Source organism: Giraffa tippelskirchi, chromosome 11, assembly GCF_054371585.1.
Source record: "Giraffa tippelskirchi isolate mGirTip1 chromosome 11, T2T-mGirTip1v1.2.pri, whole genome shotgun sequence".
Taxonomy (NCBI): domain Eukaryota; kingdom Metazoa; phylum Chordata; class Mammalia; order Artiodactyla; family Giraffidae; genus Giraffa; species Giraffa tippelskirchi.
The window spans coordinates 64,788,422-64,807,363 of record NC_137285.1 but is presented as its reverse complement, the minus strand read 5'-3'; the positions used below and the strand labels follow the sequence as shown (position 1 = coordinate 64,807,363).

Here is an 18,942-nt window from a genome sequence, read left to right as displayed (position 1 = left end):
TTTGTCATCCATATTTATTTTTACTTACAGGTAGTTTGCAAATTGTAGTGTTCTCTAGTTGTGCTAAATGTGTGGATCATCCATGGCTTTGCTTTAGGTTATTCCATATATTTTCCAGAAAATGTGTAAAAGAGATCTGGGTTTTGGTGCATTCCGCCATCTTTTGGAAACTAGATTCCAAATTTTTTCCCCTTAGTCAACTGACTTTAGTCAACCCCTAATACAAGAGACTGAGCAAAGGATGGGAGTATAGCAAAGAGAGTCCTTTAGACTATGATATGCCATTCCACCCGGTAGCAGGGCGCTGGGCTCATACCTGGTGATAAAGTGACACCTATTAAACCTAATCACAAGCTAATAGCTGTTTTTCAGGAAGAGAATTATTTGCCTAAGAAAATGCAACTTTGTTTCAAATCTTGGAGGTCTTTTTTCACTGTTTTTCCTATCAGAGATTAGACACATTTCAAGTACATTGGACCCACTGAGTCAAAATTGGTGAAGTGCATAGCTGATTACATTACTGCTTTTACCACATGGGTTTATTTTGCCTGAGATCCCTATTCAAAACCCATTAACTTCTGATCACACAGTAAATACACCAGTGTAGTTTTTCCTAATGTGTTTGTTTGGATTATGGTTCACTAAAGATCTTCATTTTGTTTCTGAAAAGTAATATATCTTTTTACTTAAAAGAAATTTAGATAAAATATAGAAGAGACAGATAGATCAATTTATCATTGTACTGTATCTGGAGTGAAGGGAACTAGAAGTGTGATGTTATATGCTTTCCTCATAATCATTTATTTTGTAATCGTTCCACAGTCTAATATAAACACATACAAATGTTTTCTCCCTCTTTACGCAAAATACATCATAGCATCTTATACACATTATTTCTAAACCTTACTCTTTTCCACATCGCTTTCTATATTAGGAATAAAGAGTATTATTTTGTACAACCTTTTCAGTTCAGTTCAGTTCAGTCGCTCAGTCATGTCCGACTCTTTGCGACCCCATGAACTGCAGCACGCCAGGCCTCTGTCCATCGCCAACTCCCGGAGTTTACCCAAACTCATGTCCATTGAGTCAGTGATGCCATGTAACCATCTCATCCTCTGTCATCCCCTTCTCCTCCTGCCTTCAATCTTTCCCAACATCAGGGTCTTTTCAAATGAGTCAGCTCTTCACATCAGGTGGCCAAAATACTGGAGTTTCAGCTTTAACATCAGTCCTTCCAATGAACACCCAGGACCAATTTCCCTTAGGATGGACTGGTTGGATCTCCTTGCAGTCCAAGGGACTCTCAAGAGTCTTCTCCAACACCACAGTTCAAAAGCATCAATTCTTCTGTGCTCAGCCCTCTTTATAGTCCAACTCTTACTATGCATCAATAAACGTATTATTTAATCAGTCCCCTAATGAGAGCTCCCTTGATAACTCAGTCGGTAAAGAATCCACCTATAATGCAGGAGACCCCAGTTCGATTCCTGGGTCGGGAAGATCTGCTAGAGAAGAGATAGGCTACCCACTCAAGTATTCTTGGGTGTGCCTGGTGGCTCAGCTGGTAAAGATCCACCTGCAATGTGGGAGACCTGGGTTCAATCCGTGGGTTGGGAATATCCCCTATAGAAGGGAAAGGCTATTCACTCCAGTATTCTGGCCTTCAGAATTCCATGGACTGTATAGCCCATGGGGTCACAAGGAGTTGGACACAACTAAGCAACTTTCACTAGTGATGGGTATCTCAGTTACAAAACGTTTCAGTGAATAGTTTCACACATACTATTTCATACACATGTGCACGTATATTCCAGAAGTAGGACTTCTGGATCAAAAGATGTAAGTATTTGTAATTTTGGATGATAGCTGAATAATTGCTCTCTACCTGAATTACACTAATTTATAATCTCACCTGCAATGTATGAGAATGCTCATTTTATTCAATGCTTCCAAAGGTTTATCAACCTTTTGAATTCCTGTAAATCTAACTTTTCCGATTGCATTTTTTATGAGATAACACTTTTTCATATGTTTAAGAGCCAACAGTCTTCTTCCTTCATACATTTTGCCCATCTTCCTCTTCAGTGGAAGTTCTTTTCATTGATATTTATAAATATTAGAGATTAGCACTTTGTGAATCAATTCAAATTTTTCAAGTTTTATCATTTGTCTTTTGACATAACTGACAGCATTTTCTTGCCACACAAGCTTTCCTTGTTAAATTGGACTTTCACCTTCTTCTACGATGGCCTTTAGATTATGAGTCATAGTTAGTGAAAACTTCCCCACTCTAATATTGTGAAAGGAAAACCAGAGAAGAGAGAAGGTTAAACTCTCTGCGTAACTTTTCTGATCTTCCTGCTTACTAGGGTTTTTCTGCAAGCCAAGGATCACAGCTACTTAGCACTTCACATTTCAGCCATAGCTCCTTGCACAACGTTGCACAAAGAATTTGATAAACGGCTGTCTTTACAAGTGTTTCCCTGTCCAGTGAGCTGCATGACATAGCTAAGAAAGTTACCAATTAATAATGGCTTGTGGTTAATAGCTTATTATAGACACTGTGCTGTAAGAATTAAAGCAGTAATTAGTAGCTATGTTCACAAGTGAAATTTCATATGCAGTATGAACAAAATTAACCATTACAAGGTCCAACATAACATCACAGAGACAGTGCTTGATATGAATGAACTGACTTACATATTTCTGGTTAAAGGGAACAGAATGAGAAACCAGTACATTACATGACTACTATATTATATAATTACACCTAAACAATACAGGCTACCACTTGAGTGCTTTCTACTTGGAAGTGTTTTACCTTTAATGTTGTCAAGTTATTATGATTATACAGATTTGAAATTATAGCTTCAAGAGATTAAAGATCATGTACAAGTTCAGAGTTATTACTTGGCTGTGGCAGAACTGGTAATCAAAGCTGAGGCTTGTACATACCTGCCATACAGGCATGGCAGCTATGGCATAACTGGCAATCAAAGGCCAAAGTTTCTATGTTTCCCACCATATAACTGTGGATCTCCAAATGCACTATGTGACTGGTAAACTCTCTGAATTGTGATGTACAGTTGATCCTTCAAGAACACAGGGGGTTAGGAGTATCCACGTTCCAGTATCCATGGTTCCATACTGGCAGATTCAACCAACCAGATGATGTACCAGAGCAGTACATATTTACTGAAAAAATTCACATATAAGTAAACACATGCATTTTATTGTTCTACGGTCAACTGTATAATATTTTAAGTGAAAAAGTTATGTGGGAACTTGTAATTGTATTTGGGCCATTCCAAACATTTCTATGAAAAACTGAATTGAACCTGAGTCACCTCTGCATCTCAAGGGTATTTCCATAGCAGCTGACAAAATAAATACTCATTGTATGCTTCCTGAAGGAGTGATATGAAGCTGTGAATCACAGAAGTTAAATTGTAAAATCAGATGTCAGAAAAAAATTAACACTAGTTAAAGATAATGTCTATGCTCATTTAAATTAGAAAATCTAAGGCAACAACCTAGAGAAAGTATTAAATATGGTCCAATGGAATGAACCTTCTTTAGAGGATGAAAACAAGACTAATTTACTATCTCCAATAACTTCTGCTAAAGAAAAAACTTCAGTAGAAGAAATATACGCAGCTATTTAATATTCTACTTATCAAAATGCTACATTCCATACAATGAGATGATTACCAAAGCTAGTATCTGGCATCTAAACAGTGCAAAGATTTTTGTCTCTTACGGAAACCACCATTAGAAACGGATTACTGATATATGCTGCTAAACTATTAAACAGCCCAAATGACCTGAGTTCATTAATTATTCAAAAGAAAAGAGGGGAAAACATCACTGGGTTAATCAACAAAATATTTCTACTTGTCCCTAAAAAGGACTTTGTTAGTGTGTTTCACAAAACCATTAATTTTCTTCGGGCACTATCCTTTGCTTTGATCCCGATGAAGACACTGAGCCTATGCATACCAAGTAGGGGAAATTGGCTTTTAGAAGGTCAAGACAATTGTGAGAATGAAACTTTTTGTGCATACTAATAAACAAGTGAGACACATGCATATTAGAAACACTGTATATTTAATGTCAAAGAATTTGAATTCAAGTACAAAAATTAAACAACACATGATTTCAACATTAAAAAACCGTAACACTTCTTACTCAACTATACACTGAATATCAAAAAACAGACATATAACTATAAAAACCTTGAATACATTAACAGCAAAATTGTAATTTATTTCTACAACAAATAATTATTAACTAAAATATTTATAGTTATGTCCAAGGACCACAATGGTAGACTGCTTTTTCTTTAGTACTGCATAAAATTTGCATCTTAATCTTTTTGCCCTTCATTTCTTTTTACATAATAGTTAGATGCTTCTGGTTATATAATTGTTCTAATCTCTGATACAGATAGTGATCCTTGGTAATCAAATCTAGTGCAACCATTGTCTGCAACTGCTTTAATACTTGTGAAACTCTATTTAGTAAAGTTACAATGAAAAAATTTAATGTAAACTTCTGGGTTCTATTGACCCTCAAGAATCAGAAGTTATTTAAAATCCCAAAAGTTTAAAACCAACAGTAGTTTGTTATACCTTTATCAAGAGAAATCACTGAGTAACTAACTGTAGCATTTTTACAAGTTTTACAACTGTAGGTTATTCTGATGTTTATTATGACTGATATTTACTATGTTGAATATATAATTTTCATTTTAAAGCCAATGTACAAACCCGATTCTAAAATAAAACAGTATTTTAATGTGCATGCTTTACAAAGAAACTTCATACTTCTGTTTACAGTATTTTCTTCAGAAGAATGAGGCCTGACTGGAGATATTCAGTTGCTGTCCAACATGGCTGCCATTAGCAAGAGGTATCGTTGGTGACGAGGGGTAGCTTGGGTAAGAGTAAGGCCTTGAAGTATAAGGAAGCATGCTGGGAGTCCCAGAAGAGAGGGTAGCACCAACAGGGGAAAGACGATGTATTGAGCTGCGACGGAAATTGTAGTCTGTAAATAAATACATAACAATTATACTGCACGTCTTTATGGTTACAAATTTAACTCAAAGAGACAAAGCATTATAACTATAAACACAGTTTAACATAATGTTCTAAAACTTTCAAAATCCTTATAATTTTATATTGCTGGTAAAGACTATTTCAGCATTAACTGCATTGCAAATCCTGACAGTTTCATCCGTCAGTATTATGTCAACTTTCACTGACACAGTGCTTCAGAGATCTTATTAGAATGCATTCTTGGATATCTAGTAATTGTTTTTGTCTTTATGATCACCGAAAAAGAGAACCTCTGATTTCTCTTACTCTATTCACAATGAAGCTCCTTTTAAATCTGGTATTGACACTAAGGGGTTGGTCATCCATGAAGAAAAGACATAGAACACTGAATTCATTATTTGCTTCTTTTTTAAAATTGTGTTAGGTATCAAACCAGCAGAAACATTTACCCCTGGATTGCAAAAATTGTCTACTATTTCATTATTTAAATATTAATATAAACAATTATACAAACTCAACAAACCAACTTAGTATCAGAATCCTACCAGTACCATGAAACAGTAAGATGAATCATCTTCATAACATAAATGTCAAGAAACCATTATCAACTTACACTATTGAGAAATAGAAAAATTAAACCAAATTATTTTTTGAAAACCAGTATTTGAAATATTACTGTTCCAAAATAAACATCTTATGTAGTTGCAATTCCCTGCTTCATTAATTATAACATTTAGAGATGCATGTGACCATTAAAGACCAAATGTGTAAATCCTATACTTTCCAAAAACTCAACTATGTTCTTTAGTGTAGAGTAAGTAAAAGAGTGTGAAAATAACTATAAAATGATTATTTATAAAAGGTAAGGTACACTTCTAGGAATGGAAGAAATTAGGTCATCTAATATATAGGTCAAGTTTTTTTTCTACATTTTCCTGGTACTATAAATGAGGCCTAAAAGCGAACATTAACCTAGTATTGTCATGGAACTTAATAGTAAGCCAACAGTAATGAGATCAACTGCAGGGGAATAAGCTCAAGAAACATCAAAAAGAACCTAGTTAAGAAAAAAAATGGAAAAAATAAAAATCAGTTAAATATAAGTTTAATTTCTAGCACTGTAAAACTCTAATTAGAATAATTTTTATAAACTTTTAATGGTACCATAAGATCAATGAAAGCAGTTTGCTACAAGAAGACAAATACCAAGGCATCCAGTTAAAAATATTTTCAATAATTTGAAATTGGATAAGGAATTACTTTGATACCATTTGCTTTCTTAATATCCAGGTATTATAGAATAAAATAGCATAAATCCAGGTATTCTAGAATTTTTTTTCTTCTTTTAAAGGATCCTCTTTGCCTGAAGCATTACAATATTGAGTATAAATAGAAACCTTAGTGTTTCTGATAATTCTAATAATTGTTTTTTTTAAAAAGTTCTGATTCTATCCTCTCATTCTAAAGATTATCACACAAATACAATCAATTCCTTATTAGCCATGTACATATAGTTCATGCTTTCAAATTTTAACAATGTGATCACAGACAACATGATTTAAAAGAACAGATCTTTAAACAGTTATACTTTGTATGTGGGGAAACACAGTTTTCAGAGAAATCACTTTCACTTTGGGTTTATATCTATTCAAGATCTAATGCAGCCTGTTCATGGAATGTGGCTAAGAGAGATTTTCAGAAGATTTCACAAAGACAACTGGCTACTGCCAGAGTGTTCATTAAGTCTGAAAAACTGCATTTTTGATATACCCCTACTGTAAACCTTCAATTTAAAAACACACTAATGATCACTGTAGTCTCACGCTCTGAAAGAGACTAAAATATAAAATTAAAAGGGCACTTTGATGGCTTTATTCATAGAGGATAAATAAAGAAAAAAAATTTCTCCCTAATACTGCAAAGATTGGGAATTAAAAAGCTTCAGATGTTTACAAGCATTTCAAAACAAATTTCTTTTGCAATCTAAAACTCTAAATATATTCAGAAAACATCTGGGTGTCTAGAAAATATAATACATACCAAACTTGAGGTAATACCTGAGATAAATCTAGATGAACTGTATTTCCTCTAACATATAGTTTATGTATCACAGACAAGAGAACTCAGAAACATCACTGATTTCTATGAAACAACAAATTAACAAATGAATTAAAACTCCTAACATACATTTACTTGCCCACCCCTGCTTTTTCTTCCCAATGAGTACCCTTAGTTCTTCAATCCCACTGTTTCTGCCTCAGACTGGGATATGGACTCCTCTCCCCCCTTCTTCTTAAGGGAATGATATAGAGCCAATTTCAGAATTTGTTTTACACTGAGAATTATTCAAATGTCTTAACACTTTTTAAATTGAGGTACATTTTACATTTAAATTGAGGCACAATTTACATGAGGCTTCTCTGATAGCTCAGATGGTAAAGAATACACCTGCAATGCGGGAGACCTGGGTTCAATCCTGGGTTGGGAAGATCCCTTGGAGAAGGGAAAAGCTACCCACTCCAGTATACAGGCCTGGAGAATTCCATGGACTGTATAGTCCATGCGGTCGCAAAGTCGGACACAACTGAGTGACTTTCACAATTTACATACAATAAAATGCATACATCTTATGTGTTTATTACAATGAGTATTGCTAACTATAAAAACCTATGTAAACAACACCTAAAGCAAGATATAAAACATGTCCTTCAATCTAGAAGATCCCATTATCCATTTCAGAGCCCTTCTATTGGAGGCAACCACTTTCTGATTTCAGCATTATTAGCTTAGTTTTGTCTGTTCTTGAACTTTATAGAAAATGAATTCTTAAGGTACTTTTTATGTCTAGATTCATTCATGTTATATCAGGAGTTTGTTCATTATTATTGTTGAATAGTTTTCCACTGTATGAATACACCACAATTTCTTTATCCATTTACCTGTAGATAAAAATTTAAGTTGTTTCTAACTCTATTATGATTAAGCTGTTATATACATTCTTATACAAGTTGTTTTGTGAATACATATTTTCATTTCTTTGGGGTAAATTAAGAGTAGAATTGCTAGGTGATAGGGTAGAGACAGATACTGCTAAACAGTGCTTTTACAACAGGACAATCTCATCAGTAAAATATGAGAGCTCCAGTTGCTCCACACCTAACATTTGTTATTGCCAGAGCTTTTAATCACCGTTATTCCAGTGATGTGAAATGATATCTCATTTTGGTTTTAATTTGTATTTCCCTTATGTCTAATAAGGCTTCCCTGGTGGCTCAGATGGTAAAGAATCTGCCTGCAATGCAGTAGACTCAGGTTTGATCCCTGGGTTGGGAAGATCCCCTGGAGAAGAAAATGGCAACCCACTCCAGTCTTCTTGCCTGGAGAATCCCTATGGACAGAGGAGCCTGGTGGGTTATAGTCCATGTGGTTGCAGAGTCACACACAACTGAGAGACTAACATTTTTACTTTCACAAAATTTCATCATAAAATTTAGAGCTCTCCAGATAATCTGAGTTACAGAAAACCTCACAGCCTGCTGAATGGGGCGCTACATTCCTACTTGTTATGGCATGCAAGAGACTGGTGGAACACAACCAAGCTGTTTAAATTGCAGAAGTCAAGTTGCAAAGATCTCCTGAGATGCAAAGGCTGGCTACAGGCATACTTCACTGCATGTAGCATATGAAAAGATTCTTTTGTTATGATTTATGAGGGTCCTGGTTAGGTCTTGGTTCTGACCACAGTGACTTGCAATAAAAATGAACCCAAAGGCTTGAACTAGATATTTTACTACAATGGTCACTTACTGATCATTCTTATTGGTTTTGTCTTCTTACTGTTGATATCAATAAAGTTTTTTACTAATTAAGTTCTCTAAATCAAAATATTAAATAGGAATAGCTTGAGTCCTCAGAAGTCTCTACTTTAAACCACCTCTTTCACTGAAGAATATTACCGACAAAAGACGGTTGATTTGAGTGACTTTTCCATATTCCACACAGTAAACAGAGAAAAAACAAGTTAAAAATTAGGACTTCTAACTCCTAGGAAAGTACTATTTCTATCTGATCGAGCTCTTTTACTCTGACAATCTTCTCAAAACTGGGTTGCAAGTGTTTCAAAAGGGTGTTGCGGGCAGGGTGAGAGAAAGAGAGTGCTGAAGCTTCCCTCGTGGCTCAGTTGGTAAAGAATCTGCCCACAGTGCGGGAGACCCAGGTTAGATCCCTGGGTTGAGAAGATCCCCTCATGTAGGGAATGGCAACCCACTTCAGAATTCTTGCATGGAGAATTTCACTGACCAGAGGAATCTAGTGGACTATAGTCATGGAATCACAGAGTCAGACATGACTGAGTGACTGACACTATGCTACTGGGCTTCTGCTTGCACCTACCCACACCCTCACTTTGCAGTTCAACCCACATAGCTCTGCATTCCCTTGCTTTAAATGCTAAACTTTTATGTAATATTTCATTTAAGGAAAAGGCCCTTTTGTACAAAAAATGTACAAGTAACTTTCTCTAATATAATGTTTTATTAGAGATACCATTTTAATCAAATCCTCTAAAATTCCATATTTATATGCTGAATGAAAACTTTTTTACAGAGTAAATTTGACTTATAGGCTTAAGCTTAAGTGGGCTCTTAACTCCAGAAGATTCTGAAGCTATGTCTGGAGTGAGCAGGATGGTGAGTAATAACCATGGTGCCACATGTGACCAGGGAGCAAGTGCAGAGCCTGGCAGGACCTTTACCACCTGCTTGCCAATGCCACCTCTGCGGTGACTATAATTTGGTCTCCTGCCCTTCTCTGTCCAGCATGAGAGACAAACACCACCAGGATGTTTCTCAGTGCAAGCTAAGAAACAGGTAAACTCATTCTCTGTGTGTGTCTTGCTTTGCTGTTTCTAATTCGCTTACACATCTTGATGGAACATCACAGAATCGTCAGCTGCTTTTGTTTCATACAAAGGACAAATCCTTAATAGAGACTTTAAAGGGAGTTCCGAGAAAGAATCCTCTCATATTAATCTTTTTCTTTTAGTTTCTAACCAGACACCCTTTAAATTAATTTTCCATTAGAAAGTAAATTCCTCGTAATTGGTTTTTTCTTTCTCGTTGTTAGCTCTATGAATTCTACCTTGATACCCACCTGCTCTTTTCGATGTACCTCTTGAAAGTGTACAATTCAGTAATTTTTAGTACATTCACAAAGTTATGCAACCAAACACCCCTTTCCAGAACATTTTCAAGACCCTCAACAGAAACTCTGTATGTACCTATTAGCAGTCACTCCCCATTCCATCTCCTCCAGCCCCAGCAACCACTCACTTTTCTGTTTCTACAGATTGGCCTATTATAGATTTTTCATATAAATGAAATTACATAATTAAGGCGGTGTTTCTTAACTGACTTAGCATGATTTTAAGGTTCATCCATGTAGTATGTATCAGAACTTTTTTATAGCCATTGTATAGAGATAATGCAAATGCATTATGTTTATCAATTTGTTTATCAATGGACATTCACCTTTGGTTGTTAGGAATAATGCTGTTAAAGAATACGTGCACAAAATTTTGTGTGGACATATGTCTTCAATTCTCTAGAGTGAATAGCTAGGAATGGAATTACTGGGTCATATGGTAAACTCTATGTTTAACTTTCTGAGGTATTGCCAATGATTTTCCAAGAAAACTATATGCCATTTTAACACTCCCAACAGCAATGTGAAGCACCCGATGTTTTGACCTATGAAAAACATTTCCACCTTTAACATGTATTTTAAGCATTTCTTTAGATTTCTATGAGATCTGTCAAAATTTTGAAAAAATTTCATCTTACCATTTTTTTATTTCAATTTCTAATACTCTAATAGCCATAACTATAGTAACTCAATAACTTTCTTTTACTGAACCACTGAATTTCATCTTTAAAATATCTAGAATATTTAAAAATGCTGGGTTCAAACATAGACATTAAAATCATGTATGTTAGAAAACAATTAACATTTGCCATTCATTATGCTGTATTTCTATCCTACTACAGGAGACCAAGAGCTAACTGTGAAGCAGAGGAAAGCATTTTCAGAATTGGTAATTATTAAGCAACTATAACCTATGAAATATTTAAAAATCATTAACTAAATTTTTATGTGATATTTTTGACTGGACTACATTAGGAGTACCAAATTTACTTGTATTTTTACCTCATTTACTTTTCTTACTTCAAGTAAATTTTTTTAAAGTATTTTTATTTCCTAGTTAATTTTTCCTGTCAGGTGACTGTAAGGGCAAAGAATACACATACGATGACCAATGTGTTTCTCTAAGACCAGGCCCACAGAGTAACTGAGGTCAGTATTTCTGTTTTAAAATGATTTATAGGAGGTTTGAATATGATAATCTTAGAAATAGGTGGCTGGGTAAGAAAGTTACTGTCTATAACTGTTTCCTTATAAGCTTCTAGTTAATTAATTCTCTGATTTTACTAGATGATTACATTTCTCAGATTTAATTTTGAGGGAAAGTTATTTACTGCTGTTTTTAATTAAATTATTTTTTAAAATTACAGTGTAATTCCCATATAATTTTGAAGATTTGAGTTTAAAATTCTTACTCTAAAAACTTTGATATATCATAAACATTTTGTCAATTATCAGTATTATTATTAAGAAATTACAGCTGTTTTATTCTAAATTATCTAAAGATTATAACTGAAACCCCAAAACAAAGGTTTGAAATCCTTGAAAATGCAAACTAATATCACTACAGTGAAAGCAATCAGTTTCAATGCCTGCCTGGGAAAGAGGACCCAGAACAATAAATGGATTATAGTAAAGGTGATGGAAATCTTCATTTTCTTGATTTCACAGATTCATGAAGCAAAACTGACCAAAGTGTACACTTTAAATATGAGCATTTTATTGTATTTTAATTATACCTCAAAAAAGTTATAAAGAAATCCCAAGCATTTCTCTGGGTTAGTTTTTTTTTTTTTTGAGTAAGAAATTGGTGTTTTTATTTGGTGATTTATTTTAATGGGACTCTTTATTTCACTTTACAATATTGTATTGGTTTTGCCATACATTGACGTGAATCTGGGTTAGTTTAAAGGTTTCCCAAACTACAGCCCACACAATTCTTGTTGAAACAAGAATTCCTTGGGCCAAAAAACTTCTTAGGAAAATTTTAAGAAAGATGGATCTAACAGCTAAACAAATCGCACTACTGTTATTCTGGATGCCGGAGAAGGCAATGGCACCCCACTCCAGTACTCTTGCCTGGAAAATCCCATGGGTGGAGGAGCCTGGTAGGCTGCAGACCCATGGGGTCGCTAGGAGTTGGACATGACTGAGCGACTTCACTTTCACTTTTCCCTTTCATGCACTGGGAGAAGGAAATGGCAACCCACTCCAGTATTCTTGCCTGGAGAATCCCAGGGACGGCGGAGCCTGGTGGGCTGTCGTCTATGGGGTCGCACAGAGTCGGACACGACTGAAGCGACTTAGCAGTATTCCGGATGCTAATTGTAATGCATTATAACTTCCAAGGGGAGTATATATAGTTCATGGTTCTTCCCAAACTTGACCACAGAAACAGCTATTTCACTGAACAACTGTGCAAATCAGAATAGGAAGAACCTTTAACAAGATTACTATACAATGGGAAAACATTAAAAACAAATCAGAAAAATTCTTAAAATATGTAAAATACAGCAATTATGAACTCAAATGTCTTCAGAGGCCAAGATGTAACAAACAAAAGAGCTCAAAAAGGACCAAATGTAAAATAATAGGTGTCCAGCTATTTGTACTGAAGTGAAACCTAGCTGCTTTTCTGTCAAAAACCTGAAGAGACCAAATAAATTCTTCCTAGAACTTCCAGTATGCTACCTTTGTATTAAAAGATTTAATTATGCCAAATTCCTTTTAATGCTAGTTTATATACCATTTGGAAAAAGAGGAATAAAAGAGCAGCCTATGAGAGGGAAAATTATGATCTGAGTTATAGCAAACTAGGCTTCCTAGGTGGCACTAGTGGTAAAGAACTCACTTGCCAATGCAGGAGACATAAGACTCCAGTTCGATCCCTGGGTTAGGAATACCCCCTGGAGGAGGGCATGGCAACACACCAGTATTCTTGTCTGAATCCGAGGTCCAGAGGAGCCTGGCAGGCTACAGTCCATAAGGTCACAAAGAGTCAGACATGACTGAAGCGACACCACACATACAAAACTAGGCTTCAGTATAGCTTAAAATTTGTAGCTCACTACAAAAACTGTCTGAGCCAAGGTGAAGATACAGCTCTAGGAAAGACAGCAACTCTTGTCAAGTTTCATTTTCATCAGTAAATGCAGTCCTCATAATTTAAAATTTGAACAAAAAAATTGTAGGGAAGGCAGTTCTGAGAACAGCATCACATATTTAATAATTTTAACTAAGATTAAGATCTATACAAATAAACTTTTAAGCTTCAAACTTAAAATATATTGCTTGTATCTGAAGTATGTTGTTCTGTTCAGTTGCTAAATCATGTCCTACCCCATGGACTGTAGCACACTGGGTTCCTCTGTCCTTCACTGTCTCCCAGAGTTTGCTCAAATTCACGTCCATTGAGTTGGTGAGCCTATCTAAATATCTCATCCTCCGCTGCAACCTTTTCCTTTTTCCCCTTTCTCCTCTGCCTTCAATCTTTCCCAGAATCAAGGTCTTTTCCAGTGAGTCAGATCTTTGCATCAGGGGGTCAAAGTATTACAGCTTTAGCACCAGCATCAGTCCTTCCAATGAATGATCAGGGTTGATTTCTGTAGGATTGACCAGTTTGATCTCCTTGCTGTCCAAGGGACTCTCAAGAGTCTTCTGCCACATCATAATTCAAAAGCATCAATTCTCAGTGCTCAACCTTCTTTCTAGTCCAACTCTCATATCCGTAGGTGACTACTGGAAAAACCATAGCTCTGACCATACAGTTCTTGTTGGCAAAGTGGTATCTTTTTAATACATTGTCTAGGGGCTTCCCTGATAGCTCAGTTGGTAAAGAATCCACCTGCAATGCAAGAGACCCCAGTTCAATTCCTGGGTTGGAAAGATCTGCTAGAGAAGGGATAGGCTACCCAATCCAGTATTGGGTAGCTTCCCTTGTGGTTCAGCTGGTAAAGAATTCACTTGCATTGAGGGAGACCTGGGTTTGATCCCGGGGTCTGGAAGATCCTCTGGAGAAGGGAAAGTCTATTCACTCCAGTATTCTGGACTGGAGAGTGCCATGGACGTGCACAGTCCATGTGGTCACAAGGAGTCAGACAAGATTGAGCTGCTTTCACTTTCACTTAGGTTTCTCATAGCTTTCCTCCCGAGGAGCAAGCATCTTTTAACTTCAAGGCTGCAGTCACTGTCCACAGATAATTCTGGAGCCCAAGAAAAGAAAATTTGTAACTGTTTCTGCTTTTTCACCAACTATTTCCCATGAAGTGATGGGATCAGATGTTGTGACCTTAGTTTTTTTGAATGTTGAGTTAAGCCAGCTTTTTCACTCTCCTCTTTCACCCTTATCAAGAGGCTCTTTAGATTCTCTTCAATTTCTGTCATGAGAATGGTATCATATGAATATCTGAGGTTCTTAGTATTTCTCCTGGCAATCTTGATTCCAGCTTGTGATTCATCCAGCCTGGAATTTCCTAGTTTGTTGTGATCCATACAGTGAAAAGCTTTAGATGTAGTCAATGAAGCAGAAGCAGATGTTTTTCTGAAATTCCTTTGCTTTTTCTACGATACAATGAATGCTGGAAATTAAATCTTTGGTTCCTCTGTCTTTTCTAAAAGGCATCTGGAAGTTGTACATCTGGCTTGTACATCTTGAAGTTTTCAATTCACATACTACTGAAGTCTAGCCTAAAGAATTTTGAGCATTATCCTGCTAGTACGTGAAATGAGTGCAACTGTATGGTAGTTTGAACATTCTCTGGCATTGCCCTTCTTTGGAATTGGAATGAAAACTGACCTTTTCCAGTTCTGTGGCCACTCCTAAGTTTTCCAAATTTGCTGGCATATTCAGTGCAGTACTTTAACAACATCATCTTTTAGGATCTGAAATAGCTCATCTGGAATTCCATCATCTCCACTAGCTTTGTCATAGTAATGCTTCATGAAGTCCACTTGAATTCACACTCCAGGATGTCTGGCTATGGGTGAGTAACTGTAGCATCATGGTTATCTGGGTCATTAAGACCTTTCTTGTATAGTTTGTCTGTATATTCTTGATACCTATTCTGAATCTCTTCTGCTTCTGTTAGGTCCTTACTTTTTCCTTCCTTTATCGTGACCATCCTTGCATAAAAAGTTCCCTTAATATCTCCGATTTTCTTAAAGAGATTTTTCTATTGTTTTCCTCTATCTCTTTGCATTGTTCATTTAAGAAAGCCTTTTTATCTATCCTTCCTGTTTTCTGGAACTCTATATTAAAGTTGGGTATATCTTTCCCTTTCTCCCTTGCCTTTTGCTTTTCTTCTTTCTTTAGCTATTTGTAAAGCCTCCTCAGACAATCACTTTGCTTTCTTGCATTTCTTTTTTTGAGATGACTTTAGTCACCGCCTCCTGTACAATATTTCAAACTTCTGTCCATAGTTCTTCAGGCACTCTGTCTACCAGATCTAATCCCTTGACTCTTTTTGTCACTTCCACTGTATTAACCATAATGGATATGATTTAGGTCATACCTGAATGGTTTAATGGTTTTCCCTACTTTCTTCAATTTAAGTCTGTATTTTGCAGTAAGGAACTCATGATCTGAGCCAGTGAGCTCCAGGTCTTGTTTTTGCTGACTGTATAGCTGCATCTCCATTTTCAGCTGCAAAGAATATAATCAATTTGACTTTGGTATTGACCATCTGGTCAAAACTCTTAGCCTTTGCCCTGCTTCATTTTGTACTCCAAGGCTAAATTTGCCTTGCTATTCCAGGTATTGCTAGACTTCCTACTTTTGCATTCCAATGCAAAAGTGTGATTCTTTCATGGATCACAGCTTTGTCATGACAAAGGAGCTTGTATAACTTAATGAAGCTATGAGCCATGCCATGTAGGGCCACCCAAGATGATTGGGTCATAGTGAAGAGTTCTGCAAAATGAGGTCTAGTGGGGGAACAGATGGCAAACCACTCCAGTATTCTTGCCACAAGAACCCCATGAACAGTATCTGAAGTATGAGTTATAGTTAATATTTATTAAGTACTTACTAAGTACAAAAAATAACTATACAAGATCAGCGGTATTTAATCCTTACAATAGTCTTACATGGTAAGTACTACTAATTTTCTCTTTAACATGGAGGAAACTGAAGTACAGAAAGGTTAAAAAAACTTACTCAAGAACAAACAGATTACTTTCCAGTGAACTACAACATTTTTTTTTGCCTCTATATGTAACAATGAATTTAGATACTAATAACCTTTACTCAAACTCTAAATTACCTTTAATTTCCTACTAAAACTTATCCTCCTCAGTACCATATTGAAAAACCTAAGTGAATCCTAATAAATATAACTGTTATTCTAAACTGTATCAATAATAATTTTGCTTTAATAAGTCTGAAAAAATCAGACTTCCATTGTCAAGTTAGTTTGAGAAATCTGAGGTAATCTACTTATGATACGTTTATTTCAACTGCATCTACTTTAAAACACTGTTTGTCACCTTGGTGCTTCATAATGTACATACTAACCTGTTTAAAGTTTTGAGAAGTCCTAAAATATGGAAACCAGGTTAACTTTTTAAAACTTTGTATAATGTGTCTATAATCAACAAAGCTATAATCACCAAAAACTGTCACACGGTTTCACTGGACAATTTTAAATATTTCTCCTTAAAACTGTAAGAATAATTTATAACTAGCTTTCTGAAAACTAAATATATCACTTAATATTCCCAAGAAGCTTTTTCTTACCTGCTTATTTTCTCCAAATTCTTCTACATAGGTCCAGGCTGAAGAGACTGTGCTCCCTGTCTGTAAGCAGTGAAGACAGAAAAGAATTGAGTCTTTAGATTGATGTTATCCCTACCTTGCAAGTGATGGAATCTTTGATAACTTCAATTAAAATTATCTTATCAGTAAATATGAAAATAAATTTAGAGGAAAAGAAACAAGTGATAGTTATTTCTGAAGTTCTGCAAAGATGAACAAAGAGCAGTATTTTGCTTTTGGAATGAAAACTATGATCTAATACATTAACAGAATTAACATATCTCTCTATACAAATTAAGACCTTATTAGTTGGTTTTTCCAAGAAGTACTACTCTACCAATAAAATAAGAAAAATATTTTAAAAACAAATGAAATTTCCCAATTTTTGACAAGTGGATAGCCAAAGAACCTAAGTGAATTTGAAAAACAATCAACATCCTTTCCCTCTGTGTTAAAAAGAAATAAATAGCCAAAATAACACTAACCTTAAAAAATATTTCACTTATTAACAGCTAAACTTGATCTACTTGAAGCCTAATTTAACTATATACAGTATAACTTTGAATGTCCATCCATTTTGGTGGATATCTGTATTCAAGTATGAACAAGTAAAAAATGTTTGATTCACATAAAACTACAGACTTTTAAATACTGATCTTACAGATAACTCAGCAGAAAAAGTCACCATATTTTCTGATTTTTATGTAATAAATTAGGTATTTAGTCAACCCTTCCCAGTGAGAACTAAATACCCAGACATTTATTAAAAGAAAAGCTACCTATCTGAAAGCACAGAGAATGGTCAAGATTGAAGAACTGTGGGACTGTGATCTTAGACAAGAAGAAGCTCAAAGAGGTGTGCACATCTTCTGGAGGTATGTTTTGTCTACAAAGACTGGCAAGTTCTAAAGAGGGATCTGAGAGACAAAGGAAGATGGCAAGATACAGACAAATTTCTGAGGATAAGAGGACAAAAACTGGAATTGAGGAGCATGTCTAGGACCCTGAATAAAACTGAACTAGAAGTAGACCAATTTTAATTTAATTTAGATGACTAAATTCAAATCTCAATACCTGCCAAGATTAAGGCAATCTGGGGTTGCCAGTCCTTTTGTCACCTTTTTAAAGCAAGCATACTAGCTTTCAGATCATCACCACATTTTTCATATATAATACCTGGCATTCAGTTGAAAAGAATCAATCATATAAAAAGATTAAATCACAAGAAACAGAAGTCAACAGTAACAAGAGCTATAGGAAATGTAGACAAAGTTTTCAGAACTAGACATCAAAATAATTATGACTGCTATCCTCAAGGAAATGAAAAACAAGACAAAATTTTGGAAGAAAAATATAAATCACAACAAAAAAATCAAATGAAATTTCAGAACTGAGAAATTCAAATAATTACTTTATCATGTTAGGCAAAGATGAAAAAGGAATTCATGAGCCAAAAGACAAGCCTGAAGAAAATACGTAGACTAAGTATACAAAAAAAATGGAAAAGTATAGAAAGAACACAGTAGATAAGTGGGGTACAGTAAAATGGTCCAACAATTCATAACTGGAGTACCATATAGAAAAACAGAGAAAATGGGACAAAAGCAATATAAGAAAACAAAATAACTTAGAACTTTCTAAAACAAGTGAAAAACATTGATGCAGATTAGAAGTGGTGAAAGTTCTAATTAAGACAAAAACTAAGAAAATTACACCTAAGTCTACCATAATAATACTTCTGAAAATCAAAGGAGAAAGGAAAATACTAAAAGTAGCCAGAAGAGTTTATAATAAAGGAGAAATGGAGGTGGTCCCAAGATGGCCAAGGAATAGGAGGGGGAGACCATTTTCTTTCCCACAAATTCATCAAAAGATCATCTGAATGTTGAGCAACTTCCACAAAACAACTTCTGAATGCTGGTGGAGGACACCAGG

The 18,942-nt window shown here is 35.3% G+C and overlaps 1 protein-coding gene across 11 annotated transcripts in view; it reads right to left on the bottom strand.

The window, feature by feature from the left end:
• Positions 1-4,090: 4,090 nt before the first annotated feature.
• RBM46 (RNA binding motif protein 46) overlaps positions 4,091-18,942 on the bottom strand; it is a 57,545-nt gene continuing 42,693 nt past the window's right edge. For 9 of the 11 annotated variants that reach the window (XR_014069190.1, XR_014069192.1, XM_081543267.1 and 6 more), the window contains 2 exons: positions 16,990-17,049; positions 4,091-5,046 (listed from right to left, as the gene is read on the bottom strand). Coding sequence is in view for 9 of the 11 variants with exons in the window: in XM_081543267.1 (XP_081399393.1) it covers positions 4,876-5,046; positions 16,990-17,049 (231 nt within the window). In the remaining 2 variants the exon portion in view is untranslated. The remainder of the gene's footprint in view (positions 5,047-16,989; positions 17,050-18,942) is intronic. The other 2 variants (XM_081543271.1, XM_081543270.1) reach the window with 1 other exon arrangement.